We start from the raw sequence: 16,374 nt of genomic DNA, 5'->3' as shown, positions 1-16,374 counted from the left end.
TCTTGTGATGAGCCGACTTGTTATTTCCGATATTTTGCCTGGACGTCCACCTCTTGAATAGATGGATGGACTTCATTTTGTAATCTTCATGTGAGTGCCATGACAGTTGAAAGCAGTTTGGCAATATTCTTGGTCGAGAGACCGCTATCGATGAGCTAGACGATGCTGTTTCTCTTTTCTTGGAAAATTTTTTTCATTGCTGCTCCTCAATTCAAACTAGTTGCCTTTTTGTTTGGGCATCAACCTAATCACACACTGAGTTATGTGTGTGTGGAAATGTGAACAAATAACTGAAGGGGGAAAAAGCACAATAGGGTCTTATCCAACAAACATGAAAAAATAAGGGAATGTGCTCACCTTATAGGGTTGGGTGTCACACAACCTGATTCAAAGCACGTAAACAGCTTCTGCAGAGTGGAACAAAGGAAATGTGGAGCTATCACTGCCGAAGATATGACATAAATCCAAAGAAGGTCAAATGAAGGTGGTTTTATTCTACGCATTTCAAAGTTTCTCCCCACTTCTTCATCAAGAAATCCACCAATATCAATATTGGTGGATTTCTTGCTGAAGAAGTGGGGAGGAGACACTTTGAAATGTGTAGAATAAAACCACCTTCATTTGACTTTCTTTGGATTTATGTCCTATCTTCGGCAGCGCAGTGATAGCTCCACATTTCCTTTGTTCCTGATCTTCTGTGTGGAAATGTGAGAACAGGTTATAATTTGCATAAGATTTTTCCACCAACAGGAGCAAAACAGTAACAATGTAGTGACATGACAAGAATCTGCATAATTAATCATCTGCTAAATAGTTGCAAGTCAAATTTTTGTATGAGATAGCCAAGATGCTTGTCTATAAAATGAAGGTTGTCTCGCCTTTGAAGCTGTAGTGGATGATAAAATATGCATTGCCTTTACTTAGAAAGTCCTACATGACTTACAAATCAGTGTTTGAATTGATATGGAAATGAGGCTGAAGAGATGTTTGTAGATCTGAAGTCTCTGTTGTCAGCTTAATTCCCCTGCCAGCACCGCCTTCTCCTGGTTAACCCACAGCTCCTTTGCCTGAAGTCACACTGCATAGAGGCTGTCAGTCAAGCAGAAGGGCACTGCTGCGGAGGGAATAGAGCTGGAGTGACCAGGCTTCAATCTACAGCCTCATTTAAAGATCAATTCAAGCACTGAAGAACAGACTGGCCATATACGTAGTATTATTGGACTTGTCTTTGAAACAGCTACATGCACATATAAATAGTTTTGGGTGGAGGAGTGGAAATCCTGCTGACAGTTTCCTTAAATTAAACTTCTTCTAATTCTTTTATACTTGCAGGAAAACCTATTGACCTAATTGTATTAATGTTTAAGTCCTAAAATATTTTTTATTGTCTGCTTTGGTGTTTCTTTTGTTCAGCACTTAAGATCATTATCGGTCCGCTTGAAGATGATTTTCAGTTCATGTTTTTGTGCACGCCCCCTTTTTTTTGTCGGGTCTGCAATCTTTGCTGGGGGGCTTGCTGTTAGGAAAAATGTAGTTATTGAGCATTGCATGGTCTATAGTCTAATTATGCCAGCTTGGCACTTTGACAAGGAAAAACATTCCTCCTTAAACCCACAGTGAGAGGCGTCTAACCTAGCCATATCAGATCTCCTGCTTTACACTGAGGAGTGTAAAACTCCCCGAAAGACGTGTTTGCAAAGGAACCTAAGCCATGTGGTAAGGCTCATTAAATGGTCGCTAATGACTTAGCCCTGCTACATCAAGTAGGTGGTGATAGAGTTCAAGTCCTCTTCTCTGCAGAGGCAGGTGACCTTTAATTGCAAATTTTTTACACTTAGATCAGTGTATGAAATCCCAGTCTAAGTAACTTCTCTTTATGTTGTATAATTATTTATTTATTTTTTTCTTATCTGCTCTTGCAGTTGATGTCACACCGGACACTGCAGTACTGGATCAGAGCCAGATAAGAACACAGGTCTTGCTAGCTACCGGAAGGCTAGGAACACAAAGAGAGCAGAATATCACTCGTCAGCTTCTGGAGGTAAAGCTGCGTTATTACTGTTGGATTCCTCGTGCTTACAGGAATATTGGGGCACATTTATTATCCTCTGTACACATGGGTGTAACTGTACATCATGCGCTGGGCTGACAATGTGTGGAGGGCTTTCTCCCGCTCTGTCTACCACGACCATTTCAGCCAATTTAAAAAAAATGTTCGCATTTTGTAGCACATGCTTTTTTAGTATATATATATATATATATATATATATATATATATATAAAATCAGTACAGACCAAAAGTTTTGACACACCTGCTCATTGAAAGAATTTTCTTTATTTTCATGACTCTGAAAATTGTAGATTCACATTGAAGGCATCAAAACTATGAATTACAACATGTGGAATGGAATACTTAACAAAGAAGTGTGTAACAACTGAAAATATGTCTTATATTCTAGGTTCTTCAAAGTAGCCACCTTTTGCTTTGATTACTGCTTTGCACACTCTTGGCATTCTCTTGATGAGCTTCAAGAGGTAGTCACCGGAAATGGATCTCACTTCACAGGTGTGCCCTGTCAGGTTTAATAAGTGTAAGATAGGAGAGAAAAAGGCGCAATAGGGTCTTACCCGGTTTAAGGGTGAGAAAGAATCGGAGAAAGATGCACTCACCTGATCAGATTGTGCTAGTCACAACCCCTTTGCAGATGTTTGTGAGTGCCTGGGTGGTCTAGCAGCGGCCCCGGTAAGCATATGGTATATCGCAGAAGACAGGGAAAAAAACGGGTTTTATGCCGCGCTAAAAACCACGAGTGTTGGTGAAGAAATTAATGTTCTTTTATTAAACAATTCCAACGCGTTTCAGAGACATGTCCGTCTTCTTCTTCAGGGAAAAAAGAAATCCTTTTCTTTTTCCCCTGAAGAAGGAGATGGACATGTCTCTGAAACGCGATGGAATTGTTTAATAAAAGAACATTAATTTCTTCACCAACACTCGTGGTTTTTAGCGCGGCATAAAACCCTTTTTTTTCCCTGTCTTCTGCAATTGCAATATACCGTATTTCTCACATTATAAGACGCACCGGATTATAAAACGCACCCCAAATTTAGACATAAAAAAAGAAAAAATGGGGTTCGTCTTATACTCCAGTGTTCTATTACCTTAGGGTGGCAGCAGTGGTGGTGAAGCGGGGTCACAGGAGGCACAGGTTGTGCTGGCAGGCGCGGCGGGTCAGTGGCAGGCGCGGCGGGTCAGTGGCAGCGGGTCCGTGGTGGCAGGAGCCGCGGGGTCCATGGTGGCAGAGCAGTGGCGGCGGGTGAGTCGTGCAGCAGGCCGGTGCAGTGAGTGTCCCAGTGTCCGCGGTCCCGGTTCAAATGATGGCTCAGTGGTAGCAGCGGCGCTGACAGCTCAGTGGTGGCAGCGGCGGTGACTGCTCAGTGGTAGCAGGCTCAGTGGTGGCAGCGGCGGTGACGGCTCAGTGGTGGCAGCGGCGGTGACGGCTCAGTGGTGGCAGCGGCGGTGACGGCTCAGTGGTGGCAGCGGCGGTGACGGCTCATTGGTGGCAGCGGCGACTGCTCAGTGGTGGAGCAGACCAATGCCGTGTTTTCCCAGTGTGTCCGCGGTCCCGATTCAAGTGATCGCGCCCGGAGCGATGCATGCACACATGGAGCTCTCATCCAAGGGCTCAATCTGCGCACGCGCTGACTCCCGGAGCAGCGCGTGCGCAGATGGAGCTCTCATCCAAGAGCTCCATCTGCGCACGCTCCCGCTCCATCATTTCAAAGTGGGACCGCGGACAAACTGGGTAACTTGCTGCACAGCCGCCCGCCCCGCACGCACAGAGTGGCAGCCAGCAGGCTGCCTGCCCACCCTGCATACAAGCGGCCGGGTACCTGTGCTTGCGTGCGGGCAGCAGCCAGGTGCCTGTGTGAGGGCGGGAGCCGTCTGCCGCCCGCACGGGCACCCGACCGCCGGCCGCACACAGCGCCCGGCCGCCAGCCGCACACAGCCACGGGTACCCGGCCGCACACAGCGCCCGGCTGCCGGCCGCACACAGCCACTGGTACCCAGCTGCCACTGCACACAAGCATAGGTACCCGGCCGCTTGCACGCAGCCACAGGCACCCGGCTGCCCGATCGCCACACAGACAGGATCCCCAGGTACCGCTATATTCGGATTATAAGACGCACCCCACATTTTCCTCCCAAATTTTTGGGAGGAAAAGTGCGTCTTATAAAGCGAAAAATACGGTAGGTTTAATAAGTGGGATTTCTTCCCTTATGAATAGGGTTGGGACCATGAGTTGTGTTGGGCAGAAGTCTGGTGGATACACAGCTGATAGTCCTACTGAATAGACTGTTAGCTGCTTTTTTTCTTGCCATAAAACAAATTTTAAGTAAAGAAAAACGAGTGGCCATCATTACTTTAAGAAATAAAGGTCAGTCAGTCCGAAAAATTGGGAAAACTTTGAAAGTGTCCCCAAGTGCAGTGGCAAAAACCATCAAACGCTACAAAGAAACTGGCTCACATGAGGACCGCCCCAGGAAAGGAAGACCCTCTGCTGCGGAGGAGAGGTTTATCGGAGTCACCAGCCTCAGAAATCGCAGGTTAACAGCAGCTCAGATTAGAGACCAGGTCATTGCCACACAGCGTTTTAGCAGCAGACACATCTCTAGAACAACTGTTAAGAGGAGACTTTGTGCAGCAGGCCTTCATGGTAAAATTGCTGCTAGGAAACCACTGCTAAGGACAGGCAACAAGCAGAAGAGACTTGTTTGGGCTAAAGAACACAAGGAATGGATATTAGACCAGTGTAAATCTGTGCTTTGGTCTGATGAGTCCAAATTTGAGATCTTTGGATCCAACCACCGTGTCTGTGTGACACAGAAAAGGTGAACGGATGGACTCTACATGCCTGGTTCCCACCGTGAAGCATGGAGGAGGAGGTGTGATGGTGTGGGGGTGCTTTGCTGGTGACACTGTTGTGGATTTATTAAAAAATGAAGGCATACTGAACCAGCATGGCTACCACAGCATCTTGCAGCGGCATGCTATTCCATACGGTTTGCGTTTAGTTGAACCATCACTTATTTTTCAACAGGACAATGACCCCAAACACACCTCCAGGCTGTGAAAGGGCTATTTGACTAAGAAGGAGAGTGATGGGGTGCTACGCCAGATGACCTGGTCTCCACAGTCACCAGACCTGAACCCAATCGAGATGGTTTGGGGTGAGCTGGACCGCAGAGTGAAGGCAAAAGGGCCAACAAGTGCTAAGCATCTCTGGGAACTCCTTCAAGACTGTTGGAAGACCATTTCCGGTGACTACCTCTTGAAGCTCATCAAGAGAATTCCAAGAGTGTGCAAAGCAGTAATCAAGGCAAAAGGTGGCTACTTTGAAGAACCTAAAATATAAGACATATTTTCAGTTGTTTCACACTTTTTTGTTAAGTATTTCATTCTACATGTGTTCATTCATAGTTTTGTTGCCTTCAATGTGAATCTATATTAATATATAATTATGTCATATATATATCTATATATATATATATCTATATCTATCTTATAATTAAAACTACCACTCTTCCCACGAAACACAAGCTCTCATACAGATATGTGCACAGAAAATGTATAAAATTATGGCTCTTGGAAAGGTGGGGAACTAAAGCACGAAAATAAAAAATTGGTTTACAAGGGATTAAGGTAGCTGCGCTAGAATTCTAGTCCAATTTACACAAAAAAAACCCTGTCTATCAGATCATGCATAAAATGAAAGTACTACTCCAGCGTTTCTTTGTTGTTTTTTTTTTGGTTTTTTTTTCTTCATTTTGTATTCAAGCGCTGGAGTGGTGCTTTATATCAAATTCCCCTTTTCCCTGTCTTAGGGTATGTCCGCACGCTGTGATCTGAATTTGAATGCACCCTCTGGCAAACTTTGACAAATGTAAACACTGCATTTGACAAAAACAAGCGGTAAAAACGCATGCATTTCCCTGCGTTTGGGCTGCGTTTTGGACAGTGCGTTTTTAAAGGAGAAATAGAATAGGATAGGATTTGATAGATTGCTAGAATACATAGAGGGTTAGATAGAATAGATAGCATGACTGCCCGCAAACAGGTCAGTGCAGGACACTGGCAGTAGTGCGCAGCTGTGACGTCAGAGCTTTACCTGAGTTCATTGTCATAGCGCTGTTCTGTCTCTGTGTCGCGGCCTGATTTGCGGTCACAGGTGAAGGACTCACCTGTGACCACAAATCACTGCTCACTCCAGTCACTCGGGCGACTTGCTGTCACCAGTGGATGACTCCAGCTGTGGCCGAGGGTAACCTGAATGATGTTACCGCTGATGGTGCGACTCACTTCAGTTGCTGCATGGAGCTCACAGAGAGCGGTCGTGCTCCATGGCCGCTCACGTTCAGCTTCCGATGTAGCAGAGCTGAAAGCGTCATGGGACCTCGTGTGGATTACATCGGACCTGGAGGGGTATTTAGTGGTTTAATAAAGTGGTGAAAGAGGGGTTTTTTTTTGTCTTTTATTCCAAATTAAGAATTTTTTCGGGTGTATGTGTTTATTTACTTTCACTTACAGGTCAATCATGGGGGGTGTCTCATAGACTCCTGCCATGCTTAACCTAGGACTTCGTGGCAGCTATGGGCTGCCATTAATTCCTTATTACCCCGATTGCCACCGCACCAGGGCAATTCGGAAAGAGCCGGGTAAAGTCCCGGGACTGTCGCATCTAATGGATGTGGCAATTCCGGGCAGCTGCTGGATATTTTTAGGCTGGGAGGCAGCCTAAAAACGATAGGCCTCCCCAGTCTGAAAATACCAGCCAGAAGCTGTGAGGCTTTATCTTGACTGGGTATCAGTTGGGGGGGGCACTGCACGTCATTTTTTTTTTAAATTTATTTATTGTACTGCGCGATATAGACCCGCCCACCGGTGGTTGTGATTGATTGCACGGAGACAGCTGTGGGGGGGTGTCTGACTGCAACTAATCATAGGCGCCGGTGGGCGGGAGAAGCAATGAATGAGATAAGCCGCAGCAGCAGTGTGACAGCCATGCAGCACCTCGCCGGTGATCGGTGAGTATGAAATAGGAAGAAAGGAAGAGACCGACAGAGAGAGACCGACACAGACCAAGAGAGTGACTGACAGAGCGAGAGGGAGACAGAGAGGGAGACCGACAAAGAGAGAGAGAGGGAGACCGACAAAGAGAGAGGGAGGGAGACCGACAAAGAGAGAGGGAGGGAGACCGACAAAGAGAGAGGGAGGGAGACCGACAAAGAGAGAGGGAGGGAGACCGACAAAGAGAGAGAGAGGGAGACCGACAAAGAGAGAGAGGGAGACCGACAGAGAGAGAGAGGGAGACCGACAAAGAGAGAGAGAGGGAGACCGACAAAGAGAGAGAGAGGGAGACCGACAAAGAGAGAGAGAGAGGGAGACCGACAAAGAGAGAGAGAGAGGGAGACCGACAAAGAGAGAGAGAGAGGGAGACCGACAAAGAGAGAGAGAGGGAGACCGACAGAGAGAGAGAGGGAGACCGACCGACAGAGAGAGGGAGACCGACCGACAGAGAGAGGGAGACCGACCGACAGAGAGAGGGAGACCGACCGACAGAGAGGGAGACCGACAGAGAGAGCGAGAGGGAGACCGACAGAGAGAGCGAGAGGGAGACCGACAGAGAGAGCGAGGGGGAGACCGACACAGAGCGAGAGGGAGACCGACAGAGAGAGAGGGGGAGACCGACACAGACCGAGAGAGTGACTGACAGAGAGAGAGGGAGACAGAGAGGGAGACCGACAGAGAGAGAGAGAGAGGGAGACCGACAGAGAAAGAGGGAGACTGACAGAGAGAGAGGGAGACTGACAGAGAGAGAGAGAGAGAGACTGACAGAGAGAGAGAGAGACCGACAGAGAGAGACCGACAGAGAGAGGGAGAGACCGACAGAGAGAGAGAGAGAGACCGACAGGGAGAGAGAGAGAGACCGACAGAGAGAGAGGGGGAGACCGACACAGACCGAGAGAGTGACTGACAGAGAGAGAGGGAGACAGAGAGGGAGACCGACAGAGAGAGAGGGAGACCGACAGAGAGAGAGACCGACAGAGAGAGAGACCGACAGAGAGAGAGGGAGACCGACAGAGAGAGAGAGAGAGACCGACAGGGAGAGAGAGAGAGACCGACAGAGAGAGAGACCGACAGAGAGAGAGAGAGACCGACAGAGAGAGAGAGAGACCGACAGAGAGAGAGAGAGACCGACAGAGAGAGAGAGAGACCGACAGAGAGAGAGGGAGACCGACAGAGAGAGAGAGAGACCGACAGAGAGAGAGGGAGACCGACAGAGAGAAAGGGAGACCGATAGAGAGAGAGGGAGACCGACAGAGAGAGAGAGAGGGAGACCGACAGAGAGAGAGAGAGGGAGACCGACAGAGAGAGAGAGGGAGACCGACAGAGAGAGAGAGGGAGACCGACAGAGAGAGAGAGGGAGACCGACAGAGAGAGAGAGGGAGACCGACAGAGAGAGAGAGGGAGACCGACAGAGAGAGAGAGGGAGACCGACAGAGAGAGAGAGGGAGACCGACAGAGAGAGAGAGGGAGACCGAGAGAGAGAGAGAGAGAGGGAGACCGACAGAGAGAGAGAGGGAGACCGACAGAGAGAGAGAGAGAGAGAGACCGACAGAGAGAGAGAGGGAGACCGACAGAGAGAGAGAGGGAGACCGAGAGAGAGAGGGAGACCGAGAGAGAGAGGGAGACCGAGAGAGAGAGAGAGAGAGGGAGACCGAGAGAGAGAGAGAGGGAGACCGAGAGAGAGAGGGAGAGAGGGAGACCGACAGAGAGAGAGAAGGAGACCGACAGAGAGAGAGGGAGACCGACAGAGAGAGAGAGGGAGACCGACAGAGAGAGAGAGAGGGAGACCGAGAGAGAGAGGGAGAGAGGGAGACCGACAGAGAGAGAGAGGGAGACCGACAGAGAGAGAGAGGGAGACCGACAGAGAGAGAGAGAGAGGGAGACCGACAAAGAGAGAGAGAGAGGGAGACCGACAAAGAGAGAGAGAGAGGGAGACCGACAGAGAGAGAGAGGGAGACCGACAGAGAGAGAGAGGGAGACCGAGAGGGAGGCCTCCAAGATAGCCTGGCAGTACTGGAAACATTCAGCACCACATGGGCGCTTCCCATCAACCAAAAGAAGACCAAAGTCATGGTGTTTCAGAAGAGGAACCAGAACAAAATAAACACTCCCTCCTTCACATTAAATGGCTCCACGCTGGAGAACACCAGCAGCTACACCTACCTCGGTCTGGAGCTAAGCAATAACGGGAGCCTCAAGCAAGCAGCAGAAGCCCTGAAAGGAAAAGCATGCAGAACCTTCTATGCCATCAGAAGACAACTGTACCACCTCAAACCACCTGTGAGAGTCTGGCTCAAGATATTTGACAGCGTCATCACCCCTATACTGCTATATGGCAGCGAGGTATGGGGCCCAGTGACCTACCCAGACCACACAAAGTGGGATTCCAGCCCTACCGAAGTCTTCCACATGGAGTTCTGTAAATATCTCCTCCAAGTCCATCGCAGCACCTCAAACATAGCCTGTAGGGCAGAGCTGGGCCGATTCCCCTTATGGTTCACTATACACAAGAGGGCGCTATCACACCAGGCACACACACAGAACAGCAACCCCAGCTCCTACCATCATAAAGCCCTGCTGAGCCGGAGCCCAGAGCAAGCCAGGAACCCCGGCAGCCAGTCCAGCCAAAGTCAGCAACACCCCCTGACAAAAGCCCAAATAAAAGAGATCTCAGAGAGCTGCAAGATGCAATACATAGAGGACTGGAAGAGTGAATTAGAGAACTCCCAGAAACTCACCATCTACCGGTCACTGCGGAGGGACTACACTCTGGCCCCATATCTGGAAAGGCTACGCCACCCCAAAGACAGGCAGACCCTGAGCCTGTACAGACTGAGTGCCCACAGCCTAGAGGTGGAAACAGGGCGGCACCGACAGACATACAAGCCGCGAGAGAACAGACTGTGCCAGCACTGCCAGCAGGGGGCTCTGGAGGACGAGACGCATTTCCTACTGCACTGTGACAAATACTCAGCAGTGAGGGGCTCCCACTTCCAGAAATTTACCACCCATAGCCCGGGCTTTCCATCCATGGATGAGGACATGAAACTCCGCTTCCTACTGGGGGAAGAGGAATCAATGGTGGAGATCGCCGCCCAATATGTCACCACATGTCATAAGCTGAGGGGAACCTAAGACCCCTAAATGGACTGTCAGAGCCCAAATTGTGCCCCCCAACTCCCCATAACCCTGATCCCCTCCCACCACACTTACTGTATTTCTCTTGCTTTGGCAACACTAATTGTATTTTGGTCCTGCCAATAAAGCATATTTGAATTTGAATTTGAGAGAGACCGACAGAGAGAGAGAGAGAGACCGACAGAGAGAGAGAGGGAGACCGACAGAGAGAGAGAGGGAGACCGACAGAGAGAGAGAGGGAGACCGACAGAGAGAGAGAGGGAGACCGACAGAGAGAGAGAGGGAGACCGACAGAGAGAGAGAGGGAGACCGACAGAGAGAGAGAGGGAGACCGACAGAGAGAGAGAGGGAGACCGACAGAGAGAGAGAGGGAGACCGACAGAGAGAGAGAGGGAGACCGACAGAGAGAGAGAGGGAGACCGACAGAGAGAGAGAGGGAGACCGACAGAGAGAGAGAGGGAGACCGACAGAGAGAGAGAGGGAGACCGACAGAGAGAGAGAGGGAGACCGACAGAGAGAGAGAGGGAGACCGACAGAGAGAGAGAGGGAGACCGACAGAGAGAGAGAGGGAGACCGACAGAGAGAGAGAGGGAGACCGACAGAGAGAGAGAGGGAGACCGACAGAGAGAGAGAGGGAGACCGACAGAGAGAGAGAGGGAGACCGACAGAGAGAGAGAGGGAGACCGACAGAGAGAGAGAGAGACCGACAGAGAGAGAGAGGGAGACCGACAGAGAGAGAGAGGGAGACCGACAGAGAGAGAGAGGGAGACCGACAGAGAGAGAGAGGGAGACCGACAGAGAGAGAGAGGGAGACCGACAGAGAGAGAGAGGGAGACCGACAGAGAGAGAGAGGGAGACCGACAGAGAGAGAGAGGGAGACCGACAGAGAGAGAGAGGGAGACCGACAGAGAGAGAGAGGGAGACCGACAGAGAGAGAGAGGGAGACCGACAGAGAGAGAGAGGGAGACCGACAGAGAGAGAGAGGGAGACCGACAGAGAGAGAGAGAGAGACCGACAGAGAGAGAGAGAGAGGGAGACCGACAGAGAGAGAGAGAGAGGGAGACCGACAGAGAGAGAGAGAGGGAGACCGACAGAGAGAGAGAGAGGGAGACCGACAGAGAGAGAGAGAGGGAGACCGACAGAGAGAGAGAGAGGGAGACCGACAGAGAGAGAGAGAGGGAGACCGACAGAGAGAGAGAGAGGGAGACCGACAGAGAGAGAGAGAGGGAGACCGACAGAGAGAGAGAGAGGGAGACCGACAGAGAGAGAGAGAGGGAGACCGACAGAGAGAGAGAGAGGGAGACCGACAGAGAGAGAGAGAGGGAGACCGACAGAGAGAGAGAGAGAGAGGGAGACCGACAGAGAGAGAGAGAGGGAGACCGACAGAGAGAGGGAGACCGACAGAGAGAGGGAGGGAGACCGACAGAGAGAGAGAGGGAGACCGACAGAGAGAGAGAGGGAGACCGACAGAGAGAGAGAGGGAGACCGAGAGAGAGAGAGAGGGAGACCGAGAGAGAGAGAGGGAGACCGAGAGAGAGAGAGAGGGAGACCGAGAGAGAGAGAGAGAGGGAGACCGACAGAGAGAGAGAGGGAGACCGACAGAGAGAGAGAGGGAGACCGACAGAGAGAGAGAGGGAGACCGACAGAGAGAGAGAGGGAGACCGACAGAGAGAGAGAGGGAGACCGACAGAGAGAGAGAGGGAGACCGACAGAGAGAGAGAGAGGGAGACCGACAGAGAGAGAGAGAGGGAGACCGACAGAGAGAGAGAGAGGGAGACCGACAGAGAGAGAGAGAGGGAGACCGACAGAGAGAGAGAGAGGGAGACCGACAGAGAGAGAGAGAGGGAGACCGACAGAGAGAGAGAGAGAGGGAGACCGACAGAGAGAGAGAGAGAGGGAGACCGACAGAGAGAGAGAGAGAGGGAGACCGACAGAGAGAGAGAGAGAGGGAGACCGACAGAGAGAGAGAGAGAGGGAGACCGACAGAGAGAGGGAGACAGAGAGAGAGAGGGAGACCGAGAGAGAGAGAGGGAGACCGAGAGAGAGAGAGAGGGAGACCGACAGAGAGAGGGAGACCGACAGAGAGAGGGAGGGAGACCGACAGAGAGAGAGAGGGAGACCGACAGAGAGAGGGAGACCGACAGAGAGAGGGAGACCGACAGAGAGAGAGGGAGACCGACAGAGAGAGAGAGGGAGACCGACAGAGAGAGAGAGGGAGACCGACAGAGAGAGGGAGACCGACAGAGAGAGAGAGGGAGACCGACAGAGAGAGAGAGGGAGACCGACAGAGAGAGAGAGGGAGACCGACAGAGAGAGAGAGAGGGAGACCGACAGAGAGAGAGAGGGAGACCGACAGAGAGAGAGAGGGAGACCGACAGAGAGAGAGAGGGAGACCGACAGAGAGAGAGAGAGGGAGACCGACAGAGAGAGAGAGAGGGAGACCGACAGAGAGAGAGAGAGGGAGACCGACAGAGAGAGAGAGGGAGACCGACAGAGAGAGAGAGGGAGACCGACAGAGAGAGAGAGGGAGACCGACAGAGAGAGAGAGAGGGAGACCGACAGAGAGAGAGAGAGAGGGAGACCGACAGAGAGAGAGAGAGAGGGAGACCGACAGAGAGAGAGAGAGAGGGAGACCGACAGAGAGAGAGAGAGAGGGAGACCGACAGAGAGAGAGAGAGAGGGAGACCGACAGAGAGAGGGAGACAGAGAGAGAGAGGGAGACCGAGAGAGAGAGAGGGAGACCGAGAGAGAGAGAGAGGGAGACCGACAGAGAGAGGGAGACCGACAGAGAGAGGGAGGGAGACCGACAGAGAGAGAGAGGGAGACCGACAGAGAGAGGGAGACCGACAGAGAGAGGGAGACCGACAGAGAGAGAGGGAGACCGACAGAGAGAGAGAGGGAGACCGACAGAGAGAGAGAGGGAGACCGACAGAGAGAGGGAGACCGACAGAGAGAGAGAGGGAGACCGACAGAGAGAGAGAGGGAGACCGACAGAGAGAGAGAGGGAGACCGACAGAGAGAGAGAGAGGGAGACCGACAGAGAGAGAGAGGGAGACCGACAGAGAGAGAGAGGGAGACCGACAGAGAGAGAGAGGGAGACCGACAGAGAGAGAGAGAGGGAGACCGACAGAGAGAGAGAGAGGGAGACCGACAGAGAGAGAGAGAGGGAGACCGACAGAGAGAGAGAGGGAGACCGACAGAGAGAGAGAGGGAGACCGACAGAGAGAGAGAGGGAGACCGACAGAGAGAGAGAGAGGGAGACCGACAGAGAGAGAGAGAGGGAGACCGACAGAGAGAGAGAGAGGGAGACCGACAGAGAGAGAGAGAGGGAGACCGACAGAGAGAGAGAGAGGGAGACCGACAGAGAGAGAGAGAGGGAGACCGACAGAGAGAGAGAGAGGGAGACCGACAGAGAGAGAGAACCTAAGACCCCTAAATGGACTGTCAGAGCCCAAATTGTGCCCCCCAACTCCCCATAACCCTGATCCCCTCCCACCACACTTACTGTATTTCTCTTGCTTTGGCAACACTAATTGTATTTTGGTCCTGCCAATAAAGCATATTTGAATTTGAATTTGAATTTGAGAGGGAGACCGACAGAGAGAGAGAGAGGGAGACCGACAGAGAGAGGGAGACCGACAGAGAGAGGGAGACAGAGAGAGAGAGGGAGACCGACAGAGAGAGAGAGGGAGACCGACAGAGAGAGAGAGGGAGACCGACAGAGAGAGAGAGGGAGACCGACAGAGAGAGAGAGAGGGAGACCGACAGAGAGAGAGAGAGGGAGACCGACAGAGAGAGAGAGGGAGACCGACAGAGAGAGAGAGGGAGACCGACAGAGAGAGAGAGGGAGACCGACAGAGAGAGAGAGGGAGACCGACAGAGAGAGAGAGGGAGACCGACAGAGAGAGAGAGAGGGAGACCGACAGAGAGAGAGAGAGGGAGACCGACAGAGAGAGAGAGAGGGAGACCGACAGAGAGAGAGAGAGGGAGACCGACAGAGAGAGAGAGAGGGAGACCGACAGAGAGAGAGAGAGGGAGACCGACAGAGAGAGAGAGAGGGAGACCGACAGAGAGAGAGAGAGGGAGACCGACAGAGAGAGAGAGAGGGAGACCGACAGAGAGAGAGAGGGAGACCGACAGAGAGAGAGAGGGAGACCGACAGAGAGAGAGAGAGGGAGACCGACAGAGAGAGAGAGAGGGAGACCGACAGAGAGAGAGAGGGAGACCGACAGAGAGAGTGAGGGAGACAGAGAGAGAGAGAGAGGGAGACCGACAGAGAGAGAGGGAGACCGACAGAGAGAGAGGGAGACCGACAGAGAGAGAGGGAGACCGACAGAGAGAGAGGGAGACCGACAGAGAGAGAGGGAGACCGACAGAGAGAGAGGGAGACCGACAGAGAGAAAGGGAGACCGACAGAGAGAGAGGGAGACCGACAGAGAGAGAGGGAGACCGACAGAGAGAGAGAGGAGACCGACAGAGAGAGAGGGAGACCGACAGAGAGAGAGGGAGACCGACAGAGAGAGAGGGAGACCGACAGAGAGAGAGGGAGACCGACAGAGAGAGAGATAGGGAGACCGACAGAGAGAGAGATAGGGAGACCGACAGAGAGAGGGAGACCGACAGAGAGAGGGAGACCGACAGAGAGAGGGAGACCGACAGAGAGAGGGAGACCGAGAGAGAGAGAGAGAGGGAGACCGAGAGGGAGAGAGAGGGAGACCGAGAGGGAGAGAGAGGGAGACCGAGAGGGAGAGAGAGGGAGACCGAGAGAGAGAGAGAGGGAGACCGAGAGAGAGAGGGAGACCGACAGAGAGAGAGGGAGACCGACAGAGAGAGAGGGAGACCGACAGAGAGAGAGGGAGACCGACAGAGAGAGAGGGAGACCGACAGAGAGAGAGGGAGACCGACAGAGAGAGAGGGAGACCGACAGAGAGAGAGGGAGACCGACAGAGAGAGAGGGAGACCGACAGAGAGAGAGGGAGACCGACAGAGAGAGAGGGAGACCGACAGAGAGAGAGAGACCGACAGAGAGAGAGGGAGACCGACAGAGAGAGAGGGAGACCGACAGAGAGAGAGGGAGACCGACAGAGAGAGAGGGAGACCGACAGAGAGAGGGAGACCGACAGAGAGAGAGAGACCGACAGAGAGAGAGAGGGAGACCGACAGAGAGAGAGAGGGAGACCGACAGAGAGAGAGAGGGAGACCGACAGAGAGAGAGAGGGAGACCGACAGAGAGAGAGAGGGAGACCGACAGAGAGAGAGAGAGAGGGAGACCGACAGAGAGAGAGAGGGAGACCGACAGAGAGAGAGAGAGAGGGAGACCGACAGAGAGATAGAGGGAGACCGACAGAGAGAGAGAGAGGGAGACCGACAGAGAGAGAGAGAGAGGGAGACCGACAGAGAGAGAGGGAGACCGACAGAGAGAGAGGGAGACCGACAGAGAGAGAGGGAGACCGACAGAGAGAGAGGGAGACCGACAGAGAGAGAGGGAGACCGACAGAGAGAGAGGGAGACCGACAGAGAGAGAGGGAGACCGACAGAGAGAGAGGGAGACCGACAGAGAGAGAGGGAGACCGACAGAGAGAGAGGGAGACCGACAGAGAGAGAGGGAGACCGACAGAGAGAGAGGGAGACCGACAGAGAGAGAGGGAGACCGACAGAGAGAGAGAGGGAGACCGACAGAGAGAGAGAGAGAGAGAGGGAGACCGACAGAGAGAGAGAGAGGGAGACCGACAGAGAGAGAGAGAGGGAGACCGACGGAGACCGAGAGACGGACACGGAGACCGAGAGACGGACACGGAGACCGAGAGACGGACACGGAGACCGAGAGACGGACACGGAGACCGAGAGACGGACACGGAGACCGAGAGACGGACACGGAGACCGAGAGACGGACACGGAGACCGAGAGACGGACACGGAGACCGAGAGGGCAACCGAAAGACCTGCGTTTTTGTTGACAAGAATACTTCCAAAATGCAACCAAAACACAGTGCAAACGCACAGCTAACATTTTGGTTGTGTTTTGACACACCTCATTCATTTCAGTGGGTGCAAAATGCAACCAAAACGCAATGAAGAAGTGACACTGCTTTTTTTTAGGCAATGATTTG

At 52.3% G+C, this 16,374-nt stretch overlaps 1 protein-coding gene across 2 annotated transcripts in view; it reads left to right on the top strand.

Annotated features, from left to right (window-relative positions):
- Positions 1 to 16,374, top strand: part of DCAF11 (DDB1 and CUL4 associated factor 11) — a 156,533-nt gene that overhangs the window by 34,622 nt on the left and 105,537 nt on the right. For both annotated transcript variants that reach the window (XM_075319090.1, XM_075319082.1), the window contains one exon: positions 1,923 to 2,041. In XM_075319090.1, coding sequence (XP_075175205.1) covers positions 1,923 to 2,041 — 119 coding nt within the window. The remainder of the gene's footprint in view (positions 1 to 1,922; positions 2,042 to 16,374) is intronic.

Source organism: Anomaloglossus baeobatrachus, chromosome 1, assembly GCF_048569485.1.
Source record: "Anomaloglossus baeobatrachus isolate aAnoBae1 chromosome 1, aAnoBae1.hap1, whole genome shotgun sequence".
Taxonomy (NCBI): domain Eukaryota; kingdom Metazoa; phylum Chordata; class Amphibia; order Anura; family Aromobatidae; genus Anomaloglossus; species Anomaloglossus baeobatrachus.
This window is presented reverse-complemented; position numbering and strand designations above follow the sequence as displayed.